A 23,564-nucleotide genomic window follows, 5' to 3' on the forward strand; every position below is an offset into this window, starting at 1 on the left:
ACCAACCCCACATGGGGACAGACCCCAGCCCCACAGAGTGTGATGGAGGTGGGGATCCCCATGGGCACCCAGCCCCACATGGGGACAGACCCACATGGGGACAGACCGCAGCTTCCCCCGGTCCCCTTGGGCCCCCAGGTCCCACTCGATCCCCCCCGGTCGCCCCTGTGTTCCTCCGGTCCTCCCCGGTGCCCCCCGGTCCCCCCCGAAACCCCCTCGGTCCCCCCAGGTCACCCCGATCCCCCCGGTCCCCCCGGTCCCCGAGGCGGCGCGGAGGGGTACGGGGGGCGGCGGGGCCGTGCTGAGGCCGCGGCAGCTGGAACTACTTTAGCACCGGGAGGCGGCGGCAGCGGCCGCGGGCGCTTTGTGCGGGCTCGGGACCCCCGGCACGGCCCCCCCAGGACCGGGACCCCTCCCCTGGAACCCCCCCGGTTCTCCCCCGCTCCTACCGGGGGAGGGACCCTCGGGTCCGCCCCGCGTCCGCCCCCCCCGCCCCATTCCCACGCCCCCTCCCCAAAACCCCCGCGCTCGGGGGCAGTTTGGTGAGGGGGGGGTACCGGGGCCGAGCCCCCTCCCCGCGGGGCCGTGCGGGACCCCGGGGGCTCGGGGGGCCCGGGGATGCCGGCGGTGATGGAGAAGCCCTCGGGGATCCTGTCCCGCAGCCGCGCCAAGGCGGGGGGGGGCGCCGCGGGACCCCCCCAGTCCGAGGACGAGGCCAGCGAGGACGAGCACGGCCACGGTGAGTGACCCCCCCCCCCCAAAAAATGAAATAAAATAAAATACAACAAAATACAATAAAATAAAATCAAAGCTGCGAGCCCCCAGCCCCAGGACACCCCGCACCCCAATAAAGCCCAGGGGATGCCGGGGACCCCGCGGGTGTTAACGTGGGGAGGGGGCAGCAGCGCTGGCATCCCCCGGACCCCCCCCGGGTTCGGAGGGGTGGGGGGGGACACACGGGGACACGGGGGGGGCGAACAAAGCCCCGTCCCCATTGTCCCCGGGCGCCCGCGTGTGCGCGGCCGCAGCTTTGTTCTGAGGCGCTGCGAGGGGGCTCGGCCGCGGCCCCCCCGGCCCAAAGAGCCCCTGAGGGCGAGCGGGGCTGAGCGGGGCCCCCCGGTAACCCCGGCACCCCCGTGACCCCGCAGACAGCATGATCCGGGTGGGGGCCGACTACCAGGCGGTGATTCCCGACTGCAAACCAGGTACGGAGCTTTGGGGAGGGGCCGGGGGTCCGGGGGGTTCGGGGTGTGCGCCCCCCGCCCCCTCAGTGAGACCCCCCCGTGCCCCCCAGAGAGCCCCGCTCGCTACAGCAACAAGGAGCTCAAGGGGATGCTGGTGTGGGCCCCCAACCACTGCGTGTCCGACGCCAAACGTGAGACCCCCGCCCCCCCGGGGGGGGACCCTGCGCGGGAGGGGGGGCTCGGGGGGCCCCCACCCCCTGGAACCCCAAAAACCCCCCCTGGAACCCCCCAACACCCCATGGAACCCCCGAACCCCCCTGGAACCCCCCAACACCCCCTGGTACCCCCCAACAGCCCATGGAACCCCCGAACCCTCCCTGGAACCCCCCAACACCCCATGGAACCCCCCAAAGCCCCCCTGGTACCCCCCAACAGCCCCTGGTACCCCCAACCCTCCCTTTGTACCCCAAGAACCTCCAACCCTCCCAACCCCTTTTTGCCCCTTTAACTCTTCCTTTACTCCCTTCACCCCCCAAAACCCCCCCAAAACCCCCCAAAACTGCCCCAACCCCCCCCCCAACCCCTCTCCCTCACCCCAAACCCCCCCAAACCCCCTCACCCTCCCCATAACCCCCCCCCAGTGGACAGGTACATCGCCATGGCCAAGGACAAGCACGGCTACAACATCGAGCAGGTACCCGGAGCCCCGAGCCCCTAAATCCCCTCCTGGCCCCCTAAATCCCCTCCTGACCCCCCTAAATCCCCTCCTGACCCCCCTAAATCCCCTCCTCACCACCCCCGGGGTGCCCAGGCCCTGGGCATGCTGCTGTGGCACAAGCACGACGTGGAGAAGTCCCTGGCTGACCTGGCCAACTTCACCCCGTTCCCGGACGAGTGGACGGTGGAGGACAAGGTGCTGTTCGAGCAGGCCTTCAGCTGCCACGGCAAGAGCTTCGCCCGCATCCAGCAGATGGTGAGGGCCAGGGACCCCAAAAGGGACCAAAAAGGGACCCCAAAAGGGACCAAAAAGGGACCCCAAAAGGGACCCCAAAGGGAGCCCAAAGGGACCCCAAAAGGGACCCAGAAGGGACCCAAAAGGGAGCCCAAAGGGACCCCAAAAGGGACCCAAAAGGGACCCCAAAGGGAGCCCAAAAGGGACCAAAAAGGGAGCCCAAAGAGAGCCCAAAGGGACCCCAAAGGGACCCCAAAGGGAGCCCAAAGGGACCCCAAAGGGACCCCAAAGGGAGCCCAAAGGGACCCCCAAAGGGAGCCCAAAGGGACCCCAAAGGGACCCCAAAGGGAGCCCAAAGGGACCCCAAAGGGAGCCCAAAAGGGACCCCCAAAGGGAGCCCAAAGGGAGCCCAACGGGACCCCAAAAGAGACCCCAAAAGGGACCCAAAAGGGACCCCAAAACCCCCTGGGGCGGGGGCAATGAGGGCCAGAACCCCCCTCAGAGAGAGAGCACCAGGGTCAGACCCCCCTCCCTCAGCGTGCTCGGATCCAGCCCCGACCAGGGAACTTTTGGGGCTGATTTTTGGATTTTTGGGGGCTGATTTTTGGATTTATTTGGGCTGATTTTTGGATTTTTTGGGCTGTTTTTAATTTTTTGGGGTTTTTTTGGGGGTTTTGGATGGTGTTGTTGATCCCCCAGGGACGTCTGGGGGCTCTGGGGCTCTCAGGACCCTCTTGGAGATGAGGGGGTGCCACCCCCCTGACAGGAGATGGTACATCCCAGCCTCCCCCTTCCCCCTCACCAGGTGGTACCTCCCACCCATTTTTGGGGTTCCCCCTGATTTTGGGGGTCCTGACCCCTCCCATCTTTAGGGTTTCTCTGCTGTTTCCCCCTTTCCTATTTCTAGGGGTTCCTGATCCTCCATTTTTAGGGGTTTTCCCCCTTTTTTTGGGGGGGAATCTCAGGGGCCTTCCTGCACTTTCTCCCCCCCCATTTACAGGGGTGACCCCTTCCTTCACCTCTCACCCCATCCCAGAGACCAAATCACCCCTAAACCCCCCAAAACCCCTTGAAACCCCCCCCAAAGCCCCCTGCGTGCCCCCCAAGCCCCTGTGTGTGCCCCCAGCTCCCGGACAAGCTGATCCCCAGCCTGGTCAAGTATTATTACTCCTGGAAGAAGACGCGGTCCCGCACCAGCGTCATGGACAGGCAGGCCCGGCGCCTCCTGGGCCGCCGCGACCGCGACGACAGGTACAGGACCCCAAAATCCATCCTGGCACCCCAAAACCTGCCCAGAAACCTGCCCAGAAACCTGCCCAGAATCCTGCCCAGAATCCACCCACAGCCACTCCAAAATCTCCCCGAAAACCTACCCAAAATCCACCCAAAATCTCCCTAAAAAACTTCCGAAAACCTCCCCAAGACTTCCCCAAAACCTCCCCAGGAACGTTCTAAAACCTCCCCAAAAACCTCCCCAAAACCTTCCTGAAACTTCCCAAAAAGCTTCCTAAAACTTCCCAAAACCGTTCCTAAAACCCCAAAATCTCACCCTGAACCCCCAAAAAACATCCCCAAAACCTCCCCAAAAACCTCCCTAAAATCCCACCCTGAACCTCTCCAAAATCTCCCCAAAACCTCCCCCAAATCCCACCCTGAACCCCCAAACCCCCCTGGCCCCCCAGCAACGACGAGACCGACGAGCAGCGGCCCAGCCCCGACGGGGACCTGGAGCCTGCGGACCCCAAAAAGGAGGTGGGGGCACAGGGGGGGTTTGGGGGCACAGGGGGGGGTTGGGGGGCACAGGGGGGTTTGGGGGGGGCTCGGGGCGGTCACAGGGTGAAATTTGTGGGGTGGGTTTCAAGGGTGGGGTGAGGAAAAGGGGGAACCCCCTAAATATGGGGTCAGACCCCCAAAATGGGGGTGAATCCCTAAAGATAAGGAGGGAGGAGCTGGGGAGGGGAATTAAAGATGGCGTGGGACCCCCAAAAGTTGGGGGAATCTTTGGGAATGGGGGGGAAACCCTAAAAACAACGAGGGTGAGCTGGGGGAGGGTCGGGACACCCCAAAATTTGGGGGAAAACCCCCAGAAATGGGGCAGAGGTGGCGCCCCCTGCTGGGGGGGCGGGGGAGAGCAGCGGCCGGGGCGGAACGTACCAAGTTCCGGGGGGGGGGGAATGTGTGAGTTCTCAGGGGGTTTCCCCATCCATAACCAATTCAAGCACCTGCACTAATTAACAAACGAGCCTCATTAACGGCCCCGCTGCCAGCCGTGCGTGGCCAAGGCGGGGCCGCGCAAGGAGCCGCAGTACCGGCACCACCCCCCGGCGCGGCAGCGGCGCCGCCCCCCCCGCGGGATGCGCCTGAGCCGCGAGGACGTGGCCGAGGTGACGGCGAACCCCGACCTGGGCGCGCGGGCGCTGCGGCAGCTCGACTGCCAGCTGGTGGCGCTGAAACGGCAGGTGAGGGTGAGCCCTCCCAACCCGGGACACGGCAGAACCCCCTGAGCCCCCTCCCCAATCCCTCCCCAATCCCCTCCCCAATCCCTCCCCAATCCCTCCCCAATCCCCGCTCCATCCCCGCTCCATCCCCGCAGGTGCAGCGCATCAAGCAGATCAACAGCGGCCTCAGGCAGGCGCTGGATGGGGGCCTGGAGGGGCTGCGGCCGCCTGAGGTGGGTCCCTGTGAGCCCCATGGTGTCCCCACGGTGTCACAGCAGCTCCCGGCTGTGTCCCCTCGGTCCCCCAAAGTCACCTCCCCTCACCCCCCAGGGCAACAACAGCAAGTTCAGCTCCCGCTGGACAACGGACGAGCAGCTGCTGGTGGTGCAGGGTGAGCGTCCGCCCTCGTTGGCCTCATTGGCCTCGTTGTCCGCCGTGTCCGTCCCTCACTGTCCGTCTGTCTGTCCCGGTGCCAGCCCTGCGCCGCTACGGCCGCGATTTCCCGGCGGTCGCGGCCGTGCTGGGCAACAAAACGGCGGCGCAGGTTCGGAGCTTCGTGCTGGGCCCGCGGCGCCGCCTGGGGCTGGAGCGGCTCCTGCAGGAGCGCCAGGGCCAGGGGGAGCCCCCCGGGGAGCGCCCCCAGCCCGACCGGGAGGAGGAGGAGGAGGTGAGGAAGGGCTGGGCTGGGGGGGGGGGGTCTGAGCTGGGAACTGGTCCCAGGCCCTGTCCCTGCCCTGCTCCCAGTCCTGGGCTGGGGGCTTGGACTGGTCCCAGTTCTGATCCTGGACTGGGTCAGACCCACACCAGAGCCAGTCCCTGGCACAATGACCCTGCCCCAGTCACTCAATCAATCAATCGATCCACCTCAATCAATCAATCAATCAATCAATCGACCCAAATCATTCATTCAATCAATCAATCCACTCCAATCAATCAACCAACTAATTACACCTCAATCAATCAATGGCCAAGCCCCACCCACCCTACAGCCCCTCCCTGTCCCACCCACTCTCTGCCCCGCCCGATCCCTGCCCCGCCCATTCGAGCCCCACCCAGTCCCTGCCCGGCCCCACCCAGCCCCGCCTCTCTCTCCACAGGTGCAGATCACGGGCGTTTCCCGCCCGGCCCCGCCCCCGCCGCCCTCCTCGGCCCCACCCCCCGGCGCGGCCCCGCCCCCCTCGCGCCCGCCGGCCCCGCCCCCTCTGCTCCGCCCGGCCCCGCCCCCGGCCCCGCCCCCCGCGCTCCCGCGGCCGCCGCCCCCCCTCCAGCCCGGCCGGGCCCCGCCCCCGCTGCTCCGCCCCGGCCACGCCCCCGCCGCCAGGCCCCGCCCCCCGGCTGCCGGCCACGCCCCGCCCCGCTGAGCGCCCCCTGCTGGGCCGGAGGACCGGGGGGTCCTGGGGGGTCCCAGTTTGCAATAAAGGTATTTTAGTACAGCGGCTGCGGGTGCTGCGGGACTGGGGGCACTGGGAGCACTGGTCTGTACTGGGAGCACTGGTCTGTACTGGGATTGCTGGTCCATACTGGGAGCACTGGGCCCGGGCCCTGCAGCACGACCCCGCCTCACCCTCGAGCACCACTCGGAGCCCGCGGATCTTTCTGGAAAGTTTTTAATCAGAACCTGGAAAATCCACCGCAGAGGGGGCGTGGCCTGGGCTTGGCCCCTCCCCCGAGTGTCCCCGCCCCCAGGGGCGGTGCCCGGGGCGGGGCTACAGCAGGACAGAAATGGGGGGGGGGGAAGGGGAGGCCCCACCCCCACTCGGAGCCACCTCAGCAGCAGCAGCGCCCCCGCCCCTCCCCCACCCATCGGGGCCTTCCTGAGTGCGGGGGGAGGGGCAGCCCTGGGGGGGAGGGGCAGGGACAGCCCTGTCCCCAAGGGGGGGGGGAGGGGCAGGGGACACCGGCATCCCCCGGGGGGAGGGGACACCCCCACCCCCCTAAGGCCACCCCCGGCCTGTCCCCGTGTCCCCCCCGTAAGGCTCAGAGACGCCCAGGGTGTCCCCGGGTGACCCAGGATTGTCCCCATGCGGCCCTGGGCCACCCCAGCTGCTCCGGAGCCACCCGGGATGTCCCCAAAGCCACCGGGGATGTCCCTGGGCTGTCCACGATGGCCCCCAGGACTCCTCAGAAGGGCCTTGGGCCACCACTCCTGTCCCCAGATGAGCCTCGCTCCCCCCTCCCACAAGGTGCCACCAGGATGTCCCCAACAGGTCCGGGGATGTCCCCATGAAACCCTGGCCCTGTCCCCAAAGGCCCATCCGGGATGTCCCCACAGCCTCACAAGGCCCTGGATGCCACAGGATGGCCCCAGGTGCATCCAGGTGGCCCCAGGTGCATCCAGGTGGCCCTGGGTCCATCCAGGGTGTCCCCGTGGTCACCTGGAGCCCGCACAAGGTCCAACCAGGTGACCCCGGGAGGTCCCAGGTCCATCCAGGAGCTCCTGGCTCCATCCAGGACGTGCCCACCAAGGCCTGGATGTGATCGAGGCCCATCCAGGAGCCCCCAGGTCCATCCTGGAGCCCCCAGGTCCATCCTGGTGCTCCCATGTCCCCCCATGGGCGTCCCCGCCGTGTCCGTGGCTCCGTGGCCACCTCAGGGCCACTCCCGGGTCACCGTGGCCGTGTCCCCAAGAGCCAGAGCTCAGTGGCCACTCCAGGGTCACTCTGTCCGTGTCCCCAGGAGCCGCAGCTCCAATGTGGCCGCTCCTGGGTCACTGGGTCCTCAACAGCTGCAGCCTGGCGGCCGCCTCGGAGCTGCTCCTGGGTCACCGTGTCCGTGTCCCCAGGGCTCCACGGCCGCTCCCGGCTCTCCGTGTCCATGTCCCCAAGAGCTGCAGCTCAGGGGCCGCTCCTGGGCCACCGGGTCCCTGGAGCTCCGTGGCCACCTTGGAGCCGCTCCCGGCTCTCCGTGTCCGCGTCCCCAGGAGCCGCAGCTCCGAGGTGGCCGTGGCCGTGTCCCCAGGTGAGCCCCGGTGTCCCATCCGTGGCTCAGAGCCCCTGAGCTCGCGGCCGCCTCGGAGCCGCTCCTGGCTCTCCGCGTCCGTGTCCCCGGAGCTCCGCGGCCGCCTCGGAGCCGCTCCTCCGCGTCCGTGTCCCCGGAGCTCCGCGGCCGCCTCGGAGCCGCTCCTCCGCGTCCGTGTCCCCAGAGCTCCGCGGCCGCCTCGGAGCCGCTCCTCCGCGTCCATGTCCCTGGAGCTCCGCGGCCGCCCCGTGCAGGCGCGGCTCAGAGCTTGAGCTCGTTGGCCACCTTGGAGGCGATGTTCTTGAAGGCCATGGAGGTGCCGGCGATGCGCTTGAAGCGGACGCCGTTGAGCGAGAGCCGGGGCAGTTTGCACACCTCCATCTCCCACTGCACGAAGGAGTCGTGCCCGGGCGCGCCGTGGGCGCAGAGCAGCACGAAGCGCTCCTGGGGCTCGCAGCGGCAGCTGTTGGCGTCCAGCACCTTGCGGATCTCGCGCAGCATCTCCCCGGGCTCCAGCGAGCTCGTGGTCTTCATGCTCCACGTGAAGCGCAGGGAGCGCGGCTTGGCGTCGCGCCCGGCGTCCCGGGGATCCTTCTCGGGGCCCACCGCGGGTCTGGGGGGGACAAACGGGGGTTAGGGGGGGAAAACAGGGGGTAATTGGGGTCCTGGAGGGTAATTGGGGTCCTGGGGGTGTAATTGGGGTCCTGGGGGTGGTAATTGGGGTCCTGGGGGGGTAATTGGGGTCCTGGGGGTGTAATTGGAGTCCCGGGGATCCTTCTCGGGGCCCACCGCCAGTCTGGGGGGACAAATGGGGGTTAGGGGGGGAAAACAGGGGGGTAATTGGGGTCCTAGGGGGGCAGTTGGGGTCCTGGGGCGTAACTGGGGTCCTGGGGATCCTTCTTGGGGCCCACCGCGGGTCTGGAGGGAGAATGGGGGTCAGGGGGGCCTGTGGGGGTAATTGGGGTCCTGGGGATCCTTCTCAGGGTCCACCGCGGGTCTGGGGGGAGAAAGGGGTGTCAGGGGGGTCCTGAGGATCCTTCTCAGGGTCTGGGGTGGCACCATGGGGTCACCAAGAGGGGTTGGTCACCCCTGGGGTTGTCACAGGGACCATGAGGGTGTCACAGGGATCCCAGGGGTGTCCCAGGGCCCCAGGGCATCCCCAGGGGTGTCTCAGGGATCCCAGGGCGTCCCCAAGGGTGTCTCAGGGATCCCAGGGTGTCCCCAGGGGTGTCCCCAGGGCTGTCCCCAGGTGTCCCCGACTCACCTGAGGGTCTCCACCCTCTCCTTGCTCTCGGGCTCGTGGGGGTTCCTCGGGAGACAAAAGGGGGGGCCCAGCTCAGCCAGGGGGGGCTGGGGGGGGCACAGCCCCTCCCCCACCCCCGGGGGGGGCACAGACAGCACGGGGGGGGGAGGGGGAGGGGCGGGGGGACACACGGACACACGGGGGGGACACACGGACACACGGGGGGACACACGGACAGACGGACGGACGGACGAGCGGGGGGGGCCATGCGGGGCCGTGCAGCTCTGGGGAGGGGTCGGGGGGTCCGGGGGGGTTTGGGCGTTTTGGGGGTGCCATGCGGGGGGTCCGGCGCGGCCCTACCTTCTGGCAAACCTGAAAGACAGATTTCTACAAAGACAAACAGAAGAGAAGGGGACGTTGGGGGGGGGGAGGGGACGGGAGGGACAGAGCCACCCCCTCCCCCCCAGAGCCCCCCCAAAACCCCAGAGACCCCCGAGAGGGGGAGGGGTCAGGGGGGCCGGGGAAAAGCAAAACCAAAACCCCCCCCGGGGTCTGTGGGGACAGAGGGACAGGGGGGACATGGGGGGGACATGGGGGGCCCAAAGGGACAGGGGGGACATGGGGGGGTCCCCAATGGGACAGGAGGGGACAGGGGGTGGACATGGGGGGCACAGGGGTGGGTCCCCAAAGGGACAGGGGGGACATGGGGGGGGTCCCCAATGGGACAGGAGGGGACAGGGGGTGGACATGGGGGGCACAGGGGTGGGTCCCCAAAGGGACAGGGGGGACATGGGGGGGACAGGGGTGGGTCCCCAGTGGGACAGGAAGGGATGTGGAGGGTCCCCAATGGGACATTCAGGGACATGGGGGGGACATGGGGGGTCCCCAATGGGACATTCAGGGACATGGGGGGTCCCTGAAGGGACATTTAGGGACATGGGGGGACACAGAGGGAGGAGAAGAACAAAAGCCCTGAGAACACCGAGGGGACACCCGAGGGAGGGGACACAGAAACACAGAAGGGACCCAGGGGACACCGAGGAGCCCTCAGAGGGGACAAACAGAGGGGACAGAGAAGGCCTGGAGGTGACACCGAGGGGACAGCCCAGGACACACAGAGGAACAAACCACAAAGGGCACAGCCGGGGGACACTGAGGGGACACCGAGGGGACACTGAGGGGACACCGAGGGGACAGCGAGGGGACACCGGGGGGACACCGAGGGGACAGCGAGGGACAGTGAGAGCCCAGAACACACCGTGGGAGGGGGAGGACACAGGAGGGGACACACGGTGCCCAGGCCAGCCCGGGCGCTCACCTGCGCACGAACTTGGAGGTGAACTTGCTGAAGAGGCTGGCGCTGGGGCCGCGGCGGCCCTGGCTGGCGCCCGAGGGCGAGGCGGGCGGGGGCAGCCCCGGGGGCAGCGCGTAGGGCAGGGGGTCCCGGGGGTCCCGGGGGTCCCGCGGCGCCCGCAGCTGCCCCGCGTGGAAGGTGCTGCGGCTCGACACCCCCCGGGGGAAGCTGGGCCGCTCCCCGGGACCCCCGGCCTGGCTGACGTTGTGGGCAGAGGGGGAGGCGGCGGGGACCCGGGGGGGGGCACTGCTGGGGGATGGGGGCACAAACGGGGGTTAGGGGGGGGCAGCACTGAGAGCCCCAACCCGGAACCCAGGGACAGCACTGAGACCCCCTAACATCCAGGGACAGCACTGAGACCCCCCAGCACCCAGGGACAGCACTGAGACCCCCCCTGGTACCCAGGGACAGCACTGAGAGCCCCACCCCGGCACCCAGGGACAGCCCTGAGCCCCCCCCAGCACCCAGGGACAGCACTGAGCCCCCCCTGACATCCAGGGACAGCACTGAGACCCCCCCTGGTACCCAGGGACAGCCCTGAGGCCCCCCCCCCCCCTGGTACCCAGGGACAGCCCTGAGCCCCCCCCCCCCTGGTACCCAGGGACAGCACTGAGAGCCCCACCCCGGCACCCAGGGACAGCCCTGAGACCCCCCCTGGCACTCAGAGACACCCGTGAATGGGGAGCATGGGATGGGGGGGACAGCACTGAGCCCCCCCCGGCACCCAGGGACCCCCTTGAGCCCCCCCAGCACCCAGGGACAGCCCTGAGCCCCCCCAGCATCCAGGGAGACCCCCCTGAATGGGGGACATGGGGTGGGGGTCACCCCTGAGCCCCTCCCAACCTCCAGGGACCCCCCTGAGTCCCCCCCGGCACCCAGGGACACCCCCAGGCCCCTGAAGGGGGGACACTGCTGTCCCTGGGAACAGCCCCAAGCCCCCCCCGGCACCCAGGGACCCCCCAGAGCCCCCCCAGCCCCCAGGGCCCCCCCCATGTGAATTCGGGGCTCTCCCCAGCCCCCAGTGGATGCAGGAATTGGGGGCTGGGGGTGATCACCCACCCTCCCCATCTCCACCCCAGCACCCTCGGGACCCCCCGAGCCCCCCCGGGGTGGGCAGCAGGGCCGGGGGGCCCTGGGGAGGGGTCCCCACCTGTCCTTGCCGTTCTGCAGGGAGCTCTGGCCCAGGCTGGCCCGGTCCAGCAGGGGCGAGTTCTGCTGCGCGCTGGTGCCCGTGGACAGCACCGAGTTCTGGGGGGGGACACGGAAATGGGGGCGCTGGGGGGGGCACGGGGGTCCCCAAACCCCCAAACAGCACCCACGGGACCTGGGGACCGAGAGTGGGCACCGAGAGACCCCAGACCCACCCTGGGCACCCAGGGACGGCCACCCCCAGCCCCACCCCTGCAGGGGCTGACCCCAAATCCGGGGGGTTCCAGGTGTTGGGGACCCCCCTCCCCAAACCCAGGGGTGTTCCAGTGTTGGGGACCCCCCTCCCCAAATCCAGGGCTGTTCCCGGTGTTGGGGACCCCCCTCCCCAAATCCAGGGGTGTTCCAGTGTTGGGTACCCCCCTCACCCCCCGCCGCACTGACCGTGGATGGGGAGGGGGTGCCCTTGGATCGCTCCAGGCCGGGCAGGGGGCTCGGGGGCACCTTGGCCGTGCTGCCGGCCCGGCGGCCCCCGCCCCCGCCGCCCTCTTCCTCCCCGGCTCCTCCTCCTCCTCCTCCTCCCGCTCCTCCTCCTCCTCCTCCTCCTCCTCCTCGCTTGTTCTCGGCGTTGGCCGCCTGCGTTTTCTTGGAGTACGAGGCCGAGGTGGGGATGGAGAGCCCGGCTGGGGCGGGAGGGGCTGTCAGGGGGGGTTCCACGGGGAGCCCCCGTTCCCCTTCAGCCCCTGCTCATCGGGGTCCCCCGGGTCACATGGCATGGCCCCAAAACCTCCCCAAAACCGACCCCAAAACCGACCCTAAAACCGGCCCAGAACCGGCCCAGAACCGACCCCAAAACCTCCCCAAAAACGGCCCAAAACCAACCCCAAACCCGCCCCAAAACCAACCCCGAACCTGCCCCAAACCGACCCCAAAACCGACCCCAAACCAGCCCCAAAGCCACCCTAAAACCGCCCCGTGAGGGTCCTGAGGGAGGCACCCACCCACAGCTCCAGACCCACACTGTCCCCATTTGGGGGGTGCCCAATGTCCCCAGTTTGGGCTCTCACCCTTTGGGCTCTCACCCTGGTCGCTCACAGCCCCGTGTCCCCCCCGTGTCCCCATTTTGGGGTCCCCATTTTGGGGTCCCTGTGCCCGTTTTGGGGTCCCTGTCCCCATTGGGATCAGTGCTCTCACCCTGGTCGCTCACTCTCCGTTTGGGGTTGGCTGAGACGCTGCGCTGCACCTTGTGAGCGGGGGAGGGGCCCGAGCTGTTGGCCACCTCCGGGGCCACGCGGGGCTTCAGGGACAGGTTCTCCTCCAGCTGGGGACATTGGGGACATGTGGGGACATGTGGGGACATGTGGGGACATGTGGGACATGGGGGACACCCGCCAGGCAGGGACGGGGACAGGGACAGGGACAGGGATGGGGACAGGGACGGGGACAGGGACGGGGACAGGGATGGGGACAGGGACAGGGACAGGGATGTGCCACCAGGGCACAGCTGGGGACAGGAACACGCTGGCACGGGCACGGCTGGGGACAGGGGACAGGACAGCACGGGGTCCCCTGTGTCCCCACCCCATCCTCTCCCCGTGTCCCTGCCCGTGTCCCCGTGTCCCTCATTGTCCCCGTGTCCCCTCATTGTCCCCCCCATGTTCTTGTTGTCCCTTCGTGCCCTCCACACTCCCTTCCCTCCCTGTCACCCACTGGCCCCCAGTGTCCCTGCCATCCCCCCGTGTCCCTCAGTGTCCCCAGTGTCCCCAGTGTCCCCAGTGTGTCCCCAGGTGTCCCCAGTGTCCCCAATGTGTCCCCAGGTGTCCCCAGTGTCCCACCTCGGAGCTCTTGTGCTCCAGCAGCAGGTACGTGGCCATCACCTCGTTGTATTTCTGCCATTCCCCCGTGTCCCCCTGTGTCCCTTCTGTCCCTCAGTGTCCCTCAGTGTCCCCAGTGTCCCACCTCGGAGCTCTTGTGCTCCAGCAGCAGGTATGTGGCCATCACCTCGTTGTATTTCTGCCATTCCCTGGTGTCCCTGCCATCCCCCCGTGTCCCCTATGTGTCCCAGGTGTCCCCAGTGTCCCCAGGTGTCCCCAGTGTCCCACCTCAGAGCTCTTGTGCTCCAGCAGCAGGTACGTGGCCATCACCTCGTTGTATTTCTGCCCCACCAGGGACTCCTGGATCTCCTCCCGGGTGTAGCCCATGGACACCATCAGCTCTGGGGGGTGACACGGCCTCAGGGGGGGCACAGGGACACCCGGCTGTCCCCGTGTCCCCGGGGGCACCCCGAGGTCCCACCTGTCCTGCGGGGGTCCTTGTAGTCGGGCACGGGCTCCATGTAGGGCTTGAGCTCATCGTCCTCGTGGCCCACGTTCATCCAGCGATCCTTCATGATTTGCTGGGGACACAGCGGGGCCGGGCTCACCTCGGGGACGCTTTGGGGACGGGAGAGGACCCCAGGGAGGTCCCCACGAGGGTTTGGGGTGCTCAGGGGGGTCTCTGAGGTTCCCAGAACCACGCTGGGGCTCCCAGGATGAAGCTGGGGGTCCCCACAAGGTCCTGGGGTCCCAGGGTGAAGTTGGGGGTCCCCACAAGGTCCTGGTGGATTTGGGGTTCCAGGATGAAGTTGGGGGTCCCAGGATGAAGCTGGGGGTCCCCAGAAGGTCCTGGGGTGGATTTGGGGTCCCAGGATGAGGCTGGGGGTCCCCACAAGGTCCTGGGGTGGGTTTGGGGTCCCAGGATGAGGCTGGGGGTCCCCTCACCTCCAGGGTGCCCCTCTTGGTGGGGTTGAGGATCAGGAACTTCTTGAGCAGGTTCTCACAATCCGTGGACATGTAGAAGGGGATCCGGTACTTGCCCCGCAGCACCCGCTCCCGCAGCTCCTGTGCGCCCCAAAAACACCCATGGGAACCCCAAAACCACGGAGGGACCCCAAAACCACCCCAAAAACCACAGAGAGACCCCAAAAACACCCCAAAAACACCCGTGGGAACCCCAAAACCACGGAGAGACCCCAAAACCACCCCAAAAACCACAGAGAGACCCCAAAACCACCCCAAAAACACCCGTGGGAACCCCAAAACCACCCCAAAAAACAACAGAGAGACCCCAAAACCACCCCAAAAGCACCCAGTGGAGCCCCAAACCACCTGTGGACACCACAAAATCATCCAAAGCCATCCCCAGGACCCCTGAACCACCCATGGCGACCCCAAAGCACCCTTAGGGAGCCAAAGCCACCCACAGGGACTCCAAGAGCACCCATGGTGACCCCAAAGCACCCATGGTAATCCCATAGCACCCTTAGGGAGCCAGGCCCACCCCCAGGCACCCCAAACCCATCCGAGGAGCCCAAAGCACCCATGGTGACCCCAAAGCACCCTTAGGGAGCCAAAGCCACCCACAGGGACCCCAAAAGCACCCATGGTCACCACCAAACCAGCATGGAGACCCCAAACCCACCCATGGTAACCCCAAAGCACCCTTAGGGAGCCAAGCCCACCCATGGTGACCCCAAAGCACCCTTAGGGAGCCAAGCCCACCCCCAAGCACCCCAAGCCCACCCATGGTGACCCCAAAGCACCCTTAGGGAGCCAAGCCCACCCCCAGGCACCCCAAACCCCCCACAGTGACCCCAAATCCAGCCCCACCTTGAGGTTCTGGCCGTCGAAGGGCAGCGAGCCGCTGACCAGCGTGTACAGGATGACCCCCAGGCTCCACACGTCCACCTCGGGCCCGTCGTACTTCTTGCCCTGGAAGAGCTCGGGGGCGGCGTACGGGGGCGAGCCGCAGAACGTGTCCAGCTTGTTCCCAAACGTGAACTCGTTGCTGAAGCCAAAATCCGCGATCTTGATGTTCATGTCGGCGTCCAGCAGCAGGTTCTCGGCCTGGGGATGTGTGGGGACATCATCAGGGACATGGGGACATCATCAGGGACATGGGGACATAATCAGGGACACGGGGACATCATCAGGGACAGGGGGACATCAGCGGGGTCACAGGGACACTGGGATGGGATCTGGGTGTCGGTGTCCAGCAGCAGGTTCTTGGCCTGGGGACATTTGGGGACATCATCAGGGACAGGGGGACATTGGGACAGGAATGGGGCCATGGGGACAGGGACAGAGGGACAGGGACACTGGGATGGGATCTGGGTGTTGGTGTCCAGCAGCAGGTTCTCAGCCTGGGGACACGGGGACATCAGTGGGGACATTGGTGGGGACAGGGACAGAGGGACAAGGACACTGGGATGGGATCCTCATGTTGGTGTTGGTGTCCAGCAGCAGGTTCTCGGCCTGGCCCAGGCAGGGAGAGCACCCCAGGGGGGGTAATTGGGGTCTGGGGGGGTTTGGGGTCCCCATGGGTGGTTTGGGTCCCCATGGGTGGTTTGGGGTCCCCATGGGTGGTTTGGGGTACCCATGGGGGGTTCAGGGGTGGGTCTGGGGGTGCTGGTGCCTCCCCAGGGGTCCCAGGTGCTGTCCTGGAGGGTCCTGGCACTCACTTGGGAGACCCAGAGATATTGGGAGCTCTGCTCTGGGGGCCCCAGGGCTGTCAGGGGGGTCCCAGGGGTGTCTGGGTGCCACTCTGGGGTCCCAGGGGTGTCTGGGGGGGTCCCAGGGCTGTCAGGGGGTCCCGGGGGGGCTCTCACCTTCAGGTCCCTGTGCACGATGAATTTCTGGTGGCAGTACTGCACGGCCGACACTATCTGCAGGACAGGGGGGGTCAGGGGGCGCCCAGCCCAGGTGGGGGCACAGGGACACCCCCAGCCCCCTTGGGGACATGGGGGGGGGGGTCCCCAACCCTTTTGGGGGTCGTCCAACAGCTTCACCCCCCCCAGACCTGTCGGAACTTGGCCCGCGCCTCCTTCTCCTTCATGCGCCCGTGGGCCACCAGGTAATCGAACACCTCACCTGGGGGGCACACCTGGGTCAGGACACCCCAAAAACACCCCAAAAATATCCCAAAATATCCCAAAATACCCCAAAATATCCCCAAAATACCCCAAAATCGAACACCTCACCTGGGGGGACACACCTGGGTCAGGACACCCCAAAAACACCCCCCAAAATATCCCCCAAAATCGAACACCTCACTTGGAGGACACACTGGGTCAGGACACCCCAAAAATACCCCAAAATATCCCCCAAAAATATCCCAAAATATCTCCCAAAAATACCCCAAAATATCCCCCAAAATCGAACACCTCACCTGGGGGGACACACCTGGGTCAGGACACCCCAAAAATACCCCAAAATATCCCCAAAAATATCCCCCCAAAATACCCCAAAACATCATCCCAAATACCCCCAGAAAATATCCCAAAATATCCCCCAAGAATATCCCCAAATCCACACCAGGTCATCGAACACCTCCCCTGGGGGCACGGAGTGGGGGTGAGGGGCACCCCGAGGTCCCCCCCGAGCCCAGGGACCCCCAGTCCCCCCCAGTCCCCCCCAGTTCCCCCAGTCCCCCCCAGTCCCCCCCAGCTCCCCCAGTCCCCCCAGTCCCCCAGTCCCCCCAGTCCCCCCAGTCTCCCCAGTCTCCCCAGTCCCCCCAGTCCCCCCAGTCCCCCCAGTCCCCCCCAGTCCCCCCAGTCCCCCCAGTCCCCCCCAGTCCCCCCAGTGCCCCAGTCCCCGCTCACCGCCGCTGGCGTACTCCATCACCAGGTACAGCGTCTTCTCCGTCTCGATCACCTCAAAGAGCTTCACTGCAAGGGGGGACGGGGGTTGGACACCCCTGGGACACCCCCAAGGGTGGGGACACCCCCAAGGGTGGGGACACCCCCGGGGAGGGGTGGGGGTGCAGCTGGGGGGCCTGGGGGGGTCTCACCTATGTTGGGGTGGTTCAGGACCTTCATTATTCGCACTTCCCGGAAGAGCTGCGGGGGACGGGGACAGGGGGGATTTGGGGGGTGTCAGAGGGGACAATTCCCCATTTGTCACCCCAAATTCGGCTGTCACCCCCCCCAGGGACACCACCTCACCTTCTGCAGGCTGGAGGAGTTGAGCTGTGTCTTGTCAATGATCTTCACGGCCACCTGTGAGGGGACAGCGGGGTCAGAGCGTGCCCAGGGCTGTCCCCAGAATGTGGTGGCACCCACAAGGGGAGGGGCAGGGGGACAGGGCTGTCCCCAGCCCGTGGTGGCCCTCATGGGATGAGGACAGAGCACCTGGGACCATCCCTGTGCCATGGTGGCACCCCAGGGCACAGAAGTGTCCCCACAGCACGGTGACAGTCACAGCTGAGGAGCAGGAAACTCGTTCCTGTGCCAGGTGGCACTCCCAGGGCAGGGACAGAAGCCAGGGCTGTCCCCACAGCACGGTGCCACCCATGGGACGAGGACAACGGGCCCGTCCCTGCGGTGACAGCCACAGGAGCTGCACCAGGAGCCCAGGGCTGTCCCCACGCTGCGGTGGCACCCACGGCTGGGGACAGGAAGGCACCCCTGGGCCACGGTGGCACTCCCAGGGCAAGGACCAGGACACAAAGCTGTGCCCGCAGCACGGTGGCACTGCGGGAACAGGGACTGTCCCCATGCTGGGGTGGCACCCACAGGACATGGCCTGTCCCTGTGTCACAGTGTCACCCACAGGACCCATCCTGTCCCCACATGGTGTCACCCATGGGCTGATCCCATCCCTGCACATGGTGTCCCCTGTGAGCCCACGCTGTCCCCGCACACGGTGTGACCCACAGGACACAGCCTGTCCCTGTGTCACAGTGTCACCCACAGGCCCAACCTGTCCCTGTGTCATGGTGTCACCTGTGAGCCCATCCTGTCCCTGCACACGGTGTCACCCATGGGCTGAGCCCATCCTGTCCCTGTCATGGTGTCACCTGTGAGCCCACCCTGTCCCTGTGTCCCTGTGTCACCTGTGAGCCCACCCTGTCCCTGTGTCACGGTGTCACCCACAGGCCCATCCCATCCCTGTGTCCCCCGTGGGCCCCCGCTGTCCCCGCAGTGCCACCCCGGGCAGGACCAGGTTCCGCTCACCTCCTTGCCGGTCAGGACGTGCCGTGCCAGCTTCACCTTGGCGAAGTTGCCCTTGCCGATGGTTTTCAGGAGCCGGTAGTTGCCGATGTGCGGCTGCTCCTCGGCGGCCGTGCCGGCGTTGCGGCCCCGCAGCATGCTGGCCTTGCCGCCGCCCTTGCCCTCCACGGCGCCGGGCTGCGGGGACAGCGCGGGGACAGCGGGGGGACAGCGGGGGGACAGCGAGGGGACAGCGGGGGGGACAGCGGGGGGACAGCGGGGGGACGATCGATCAGCCGGGGCCCCCCGGGGATCCCGGCGGGCTCCGGGAGGAGCCGGGAGCGAAGTCCGGAGCGGCGGAGCCGCGCCCGGCCCGGCCCGGCCGGGAGCCGCCCCCGATACCTGACGCAAGCGCGGCGGTTTCGGGCTGGGCCGCCAGGGTGGGAAGGGGACAGGACCGTGTCCCCCGTGTCACCCCCTCCCCGCCACACGGCCACCTCGGGCCCTAAAATTTCAGTGTCCAAAGGCCCCGGTTTTACCCCAAACGCAACCACCTGCACGGAGCTCACGCCCCAGCCCAAAGCAGGGGGAGCCCCCGGTACAAACCCGGCACAAATCCCCTCTAAGCGCACCCCCAAAGCCGCGCGGGGTCCCCCCGAAGGTCACCGGGCCCGGGGACACCTTGGGGTGTTCCCTTACGGGCAGGGAGCGAGAGAGCCGCCCCCGGCGGGGCTGTCAGCGCTCCGGTGACACCGGAGATAACGGGAGCGCGTGAGCGGGGGGAGGCCGAGCCGGCCCCCCCGGTGCCGCGCCGGGGGTGCGGGGCCCCCCAAACCCCGGCTTTGGGTTTGGTTTTGTGGGGGCACAGCTCGGGGCGCCCCCTCCCCCTCCGTGGGAAGGAAACCGGCGGCGGAAGCCACGGGGGAGGCGCCGGCGATGGCGCAAGCGAACCCCCAGATTTGGGGCGAGAAGGCGCCGCTTTGGGGCCCGGGGGGGCGACCGGAGCTTCCCCCTCCCCCCGAAGCCCAGCCCGCGGTGCTGTGGGAAAAGTGAAGGAAAAACGGGAATTTCTGCCAAAAAACTGCCGTGGCAACGGGGCGGGAGCGTGCGGAGCCATCTGGCCGCGCTGCTGCCGGGATCCGCTCGGGCTCTGAGGCGGCACCGACACCGGAGCCCCCCCCGGCACCAGCACCCCCCGAACCCCCCCGGGGCTCCCGGTGTTTCCTCCGTTTATCGGCGAGCCCCCAAAACCACGGCGAAGACGGCAAAGCAGGCACCGCCCGGCCCGGGTCACACCGGGGGAACGGCAGCGGCACCGGGCACGGGCCGTGGCAAGGCCGCGGGGCTCCCGTGGCGGCGGCGGCGCTCGGGAACGGCGCTCAGGCCGCGGAGCCCCCTCGTGCCTCAGTTTCCCCAGCCCGCCCGCCCCGCGAGGGGACTCACCCTGGGCACCCCGAAGCGCCGGGAGCGGCGGGAGGGACGGACGGAGGGAGGGAGGGAGGGAGCGGGGACCGGCCCGACCGGTTGGGGCTGAGGCCGCAGCGGGACAGCGCGGGGTGGGGCCGGGGAACACCTGGAGCGGCGGGGCGGGGAGAGAAACGGGGCGGGAAAGGGGAAAACCGGCAACGGGAGCGACCGGGGGGGGACAGAGCCAGGAGGGTGGGAACGGGGAACGGACACTGGAACGGGCACTGGAATGGGCACTGGAATGGGCACTGGACACTGGAATGGACACTGGAATGGACACTGGAATGGGCATTGGACACTGGGATGGACACTGGGATGGGCACTGGACACTGGAATGGACACTGGAATGGACACTGGACACTGGAATGGACACTGGACACTGGAATGGGCACTGGACTGGACACTGGAACGGGCACTGGAATGGGCACTGGAATGGGCACTGGAATGGGCACTGGAATGGACATTGGACACTGGAATGGACATTGGACACTGGAATGGACATTGGAAGTGCCACTGGAATTCCCACTGGAATGGTGGCAGCAGTGACAGTGCTGAGGCTGCAGGGATGTCACCAGGGCTATCATGATGTCACCAGCCCAGCAGTGATGTCACCAGAGCTGCCATGATGTCACCAGAGCTGCAGCGATGTCACCACCCCAGCAGTGATATCACTGGGTATGGTGTGATGTCATCAGCCCAGCAGTGATGTCACCAGCCCAGCAGTGATGTCACCAGGCCCAGCAGTGATGTCACCAGCCCAGCAGTGATGTCACCAGAGATGTGGTGATGTCACCAGGCCCAGCAGTGATGTCACCGCAGCTGTGGCGATGTCACCAGGCATGTGTGAGGATCCCGGTGCCGGGAGGTGTCGATGCCACCAGCACCAAACTGGTGCCAACTGGTGGCACTGGGAGCGGCCCCTGGGGTGTCCCCAGGGCCGGTGTCACCGGGACCCCGGGCTGCCAGCACCAAACTGGTGCCAGCTGGTGGCACTGGGAGCAGCCCCTGGGGTGTCCCCAGGGCCGGTGTCACCGGGACCCCGGGCTCGCCGCAGCGGTGGCAGCCGGGGAGGCAGCGCTGGTTCGTGCGGCGCCGCTCAAATGTCAGCCAAATTTAGGCATTTTTGAAGATTTTTTTTTTATCTCCAACCCCACCAGATCGGGCTCCGTGTGAGGGAGGGACTGGGGGCTGGGGGGGGGCAGGGAGAGACCCCCCAATTTCAGCTGCTGGGCCCGGGGGGATGCGCAGCCCCCCCCGCACGGCGCTGCCGCCCCCTCCCCAAATCTTCCCAGCCAGGAATAATTTTGCTCTGGCGTTACATAACAGCGGATAAATGAGAGGAAAAGCGCCCAAAACGAGCAGAGGGGGGCTCGGTGCCACAGCCACGGGCACGGAACAGGTGGCATCGCCTCGTCCTCGGGTTTGGGGACAGCGACACGAGGCCACCTGGGCCCCCACGCGCCCTGCTGGGGTCACACCCCAGCTCTGGGGGGGCTCCACGGTCACAGAAAGGGGGAAATCTCCCCAAAATATCGCCCAAAATGGGGGTGTCACCCAGCTGGGGGAACTGAGGAGCCCCCCCAGGTGCTCCCCAAAAGGGCCGAGCCAGCAGCGGGGTCCCCCTGCAGCCACAAGAGCTGAGGGCAGAGAGGGACCCCAAGAGCCCCCCCAAAATCCACCCCCAAATTGGGGAACCCCCCCAAAGGAAACCCCCCTCAAACCCCAAACACACAAGGGGGGCGAGCCCCAAATTCCCCACGCTGGGGGTGGGCTGGTCCCGCTCACAGGGCTCAGAACAGGAGGGATTTGGGGGGTTCACCCCTCCGAGCCCCCCCAAAGCCCGGGGAGGGCGCCGAGCCCGTGGCAGCGCTGCCGCCGCCCCCACAGCCCCCCCGGTTTGGGGGGGCCGCAGCAGGGAAGGGAAGGGAAGGGAAGGGGGTGGGGAAGGGGTGGGCTGACGCCCCCACAGCCCCGATCGTGCAGCCACCGAGCTGGGGGGGCGACAATGACACCCCAAACTTGCCCCCCCCCAGCAGATCCCAGAGCCTGGGGGTTCAATGGGGGGGTCTGGCACCCCCCTGCTTGCTCCTCTACATTCGGGGTGCAAGGCTTGACCCCCTCAGCCAAGATTTGGGGTTGTGCACACAAACCCCCACTGGTGCAGGGAACCCCGAAATGGGACCCCTAAATTTGGGGTTGTGCACACAAACCCCCACTGCTGGCCCAAAGGGAACCCCGAAATGGGAGCCCTAAATTCGGGGAGGGGCTCATCCCACGAGAAGCCCAGAGCACTCTCCCCACACCGAACCCGGCCCTAAAGGGGGCCCCGGTTCAGGACCCCCCACCCCACAGGAGGCTCTGGGCTGCAGGAGACCCCGGGGTCCCTCCTGGGGGTGGGAGAGAGGAACTGGGGGCACCCTCGGGCCCCCCTTTTGCACCTCACAGAGGGGCCCCGAGGCCCCTCAGAGCCCCCTCTTCCCTCACAGAACAATCCCAAACCCCTTCAGTGCCTCTTTTCCTTCAGAGAGGGATCCAGATCCCCCAGATCCCCTGAAATCCCCTCCTTTCTCCAGATAAAACACCCCAGGATCTCCTTTTTCACTCCCAAAAATGTCCCAAGACCCCCTTACACTCCCTTATTTTCCCTCTCAGATCCCTTTTTTCGCTCAAAAACCCACCCAGGTTCCCGTCAAACACTCTTTTTTAACCTCACAAAATCTCTCTAATCCCTTTCAGGCCTCACTTCCCCCTCGCAAACAGACCCCAGACCCTTTTCAGTGCTCTCAGAGTGGCCCAGGACCCCCTGGTTCCCCTCACAGAACAGCCCCAGACTCTCTCCTCCTCCTTTCCCTCTCGGATCCCCCTTTTTCCCCCTCAAAAACCAGCCCAGGTCCCCCTCAAAACACCTTTTCTACCTCACAGAATTACTCAGGCCCCTCTAAGACCCTTTTCCCGTCTCACAAACGCCTCGGACCCACTCAGTTCCCATTTTTTTCCGCACGGACGGGACCAGGACTCCCCCAATCCTTCTTTTCACCCTCTCAGATCCCCCCTTTTCCCCTCACGAATCAGTCCCCGAGCCCCTCAGAGCCCCTTTTCCCCGTCACAAACCCACCCCAAACTCCCTTTTCCCCTCACAAACCGGCTCACCATCCCCTCAACCCCTTTTTTCTTCCCTCAGATCCCCCTTTTGCCTTCACCAAAACCCCCCCAGGATCCCTCAGTCCCCTTTTCCCCTCACAAAATTCCCTTTTTCCCCCCAGCCCGCCCCTCTCCCCTCACGCTGGAACCGGCTCCCCCTTCATCCCCACCCGATCCCCGCCGTCCCTCCCTCACCTGTTCCGCGTCCCTCTCGTTGACGGTCGGCAAAGGGCTGCGACCGCTGCTCGACATGGCGGCCCCCCCCCCGCGCCGCCGGCGACTATCGCGATAGGGGGAAGCCGCGGCAGGCGGTGTGCGGGGAGGGGGAAGGGGAAGCGGGGGAGCTCAGGGGGCGGGGGGGGGCCAGGCCAGCGGCATTTGGGGGGCCGGGAGAGGAGCAGGGGGAGCGGGCGGGGTCCGCCCGGCCCGGCCCGGCCGCCGCCGCCGCCGCCTCACGCCGCCGCCGCCGCCTCAGCGCCCCGCGGCTCCCAACATGGCGGCCGCCGCCGGCCCTCGGCCATTTCCGCCGCCGCGCCGGAAACACCCGACACGCCTCCCCGCGCCGCTTCGGCTCTTCCCGGACAGGTTCGGCTCGCGGCCGTCACAGACTTCGAGTCTTTCCGCCTCCGCGACGGAATTACACGAAGATTCCTTCGGTACTTTCCGCCGAGCGCAGCGGGAAGAGCCGAGCGCCGCCCGCGCCGCCGCGACTCC

General features: G+C 67.0%; 2 protein-coding genes across 10 annotated transcripts; one reads left to right on the forward strand and one right to left on the reverse strand.

The window, feature by feature from the left end:
• The first annotated feature begins 318 nt into the window (after positions 1-318).
• Positions 319-6,007, forward strand: RCOR2 (REST corepressor 2). The gene is made up of 12 exons (XM_077172519.1): positions 319-739; positions 1,149-1,205; positions 1,295-1,375; positions 1,826-1,878; positions 1,996-2,157; positions 3,263-3,387; positions 3,819-3,888; positions 4,404-4,595; positions 4,730-4,807; positions 4,905-4,965; positions 5,051-5,241; positions 5,672-6,007. Exons 1-12 carry the CDS (start codon positions 619-621, stop codon positions 5,933-5,935), a joined length of 1,455 nt encoding a protein of 484 aa, XP_077028634.1. The 5' UTR covers positions 319-618; the 3' UTR covers positions 5,936-6,007.
• A 158-nt stretch (positions 6,008-6,165) lies between these two features.
• On the reverse strand, positions 6,166-23,398 carry MARK2 (microtubule affinity regulating kinase 2). 9 transcript variants are annotated; one of them, XR_013180206.1, is made up of 20 exons: positions 23,046-23,398; positions 18,267-18,440; positions 17,256-17,309; positions 17,102-17,150; positions 16,914-16,979; positions 16,112-16,182; positions 15,921-15,977; positions 14,923-15,159; positions 14,035-14,154; positions 13,571-13,670; positions 13,378-13,490; positions 12,470-12,596; positions 11,720-11,958; positions 11,280-11,377; positions 10,094-10,378; positions 9,136-9,162; positions 8,797-8,841; positions 7,778-8,145; positions 7,637-7,683; positions 6,166-7,583 (listed from the first exon to the last, which is right to left on the reverse strand). XR_013180206.1 is itself a non-coding variant. In XM_077172406.1 (19 exons), exons 1-18 carry the CDS (start codon positions 23,100-23,102, stop codon positions 7,794-7,796), a joined length of 2,271 nt encoding a protein of 756 aa, XP_077028521.1. In that variant the 5' UTR covers positions 23,103-23,398; the 3' UTR covers positions 6,166-7,683; positions 7,778-7,793. The 9 variants fall into 9 exon arrangements, 6 of the variants coding, with proteins under 6 accessions (XP_077028521.1, XP_077028522.1, XP_077028520.1 ...); XR_013180205.1 differs by lacking the exon at positions 7,637-7,683 and having other exon boundaries at positions 7,684-8,145; positions 23,046-23,396; XR_013180204.1 differs by having other exon boundaries at positions 7,637-8,145; positions 23,046-23,396.
• Positions 23,399-23,564: the final 166 nt, after the last annotated feature.

Source organism: Agelaius phoeniceus, chromosome 38, assembly GCF_051311805.1.
Source record: "Agelaius phoeniceus isolate bAgePho1 chromosome 38, bAgePho1.hap1, whole genome shotgun sequence".
NCBI lineage: Eukaryota > Metazoa > Chordata > Aves > Passeriformes > Icteridae > Agelaius > Agelaius phoeniceus.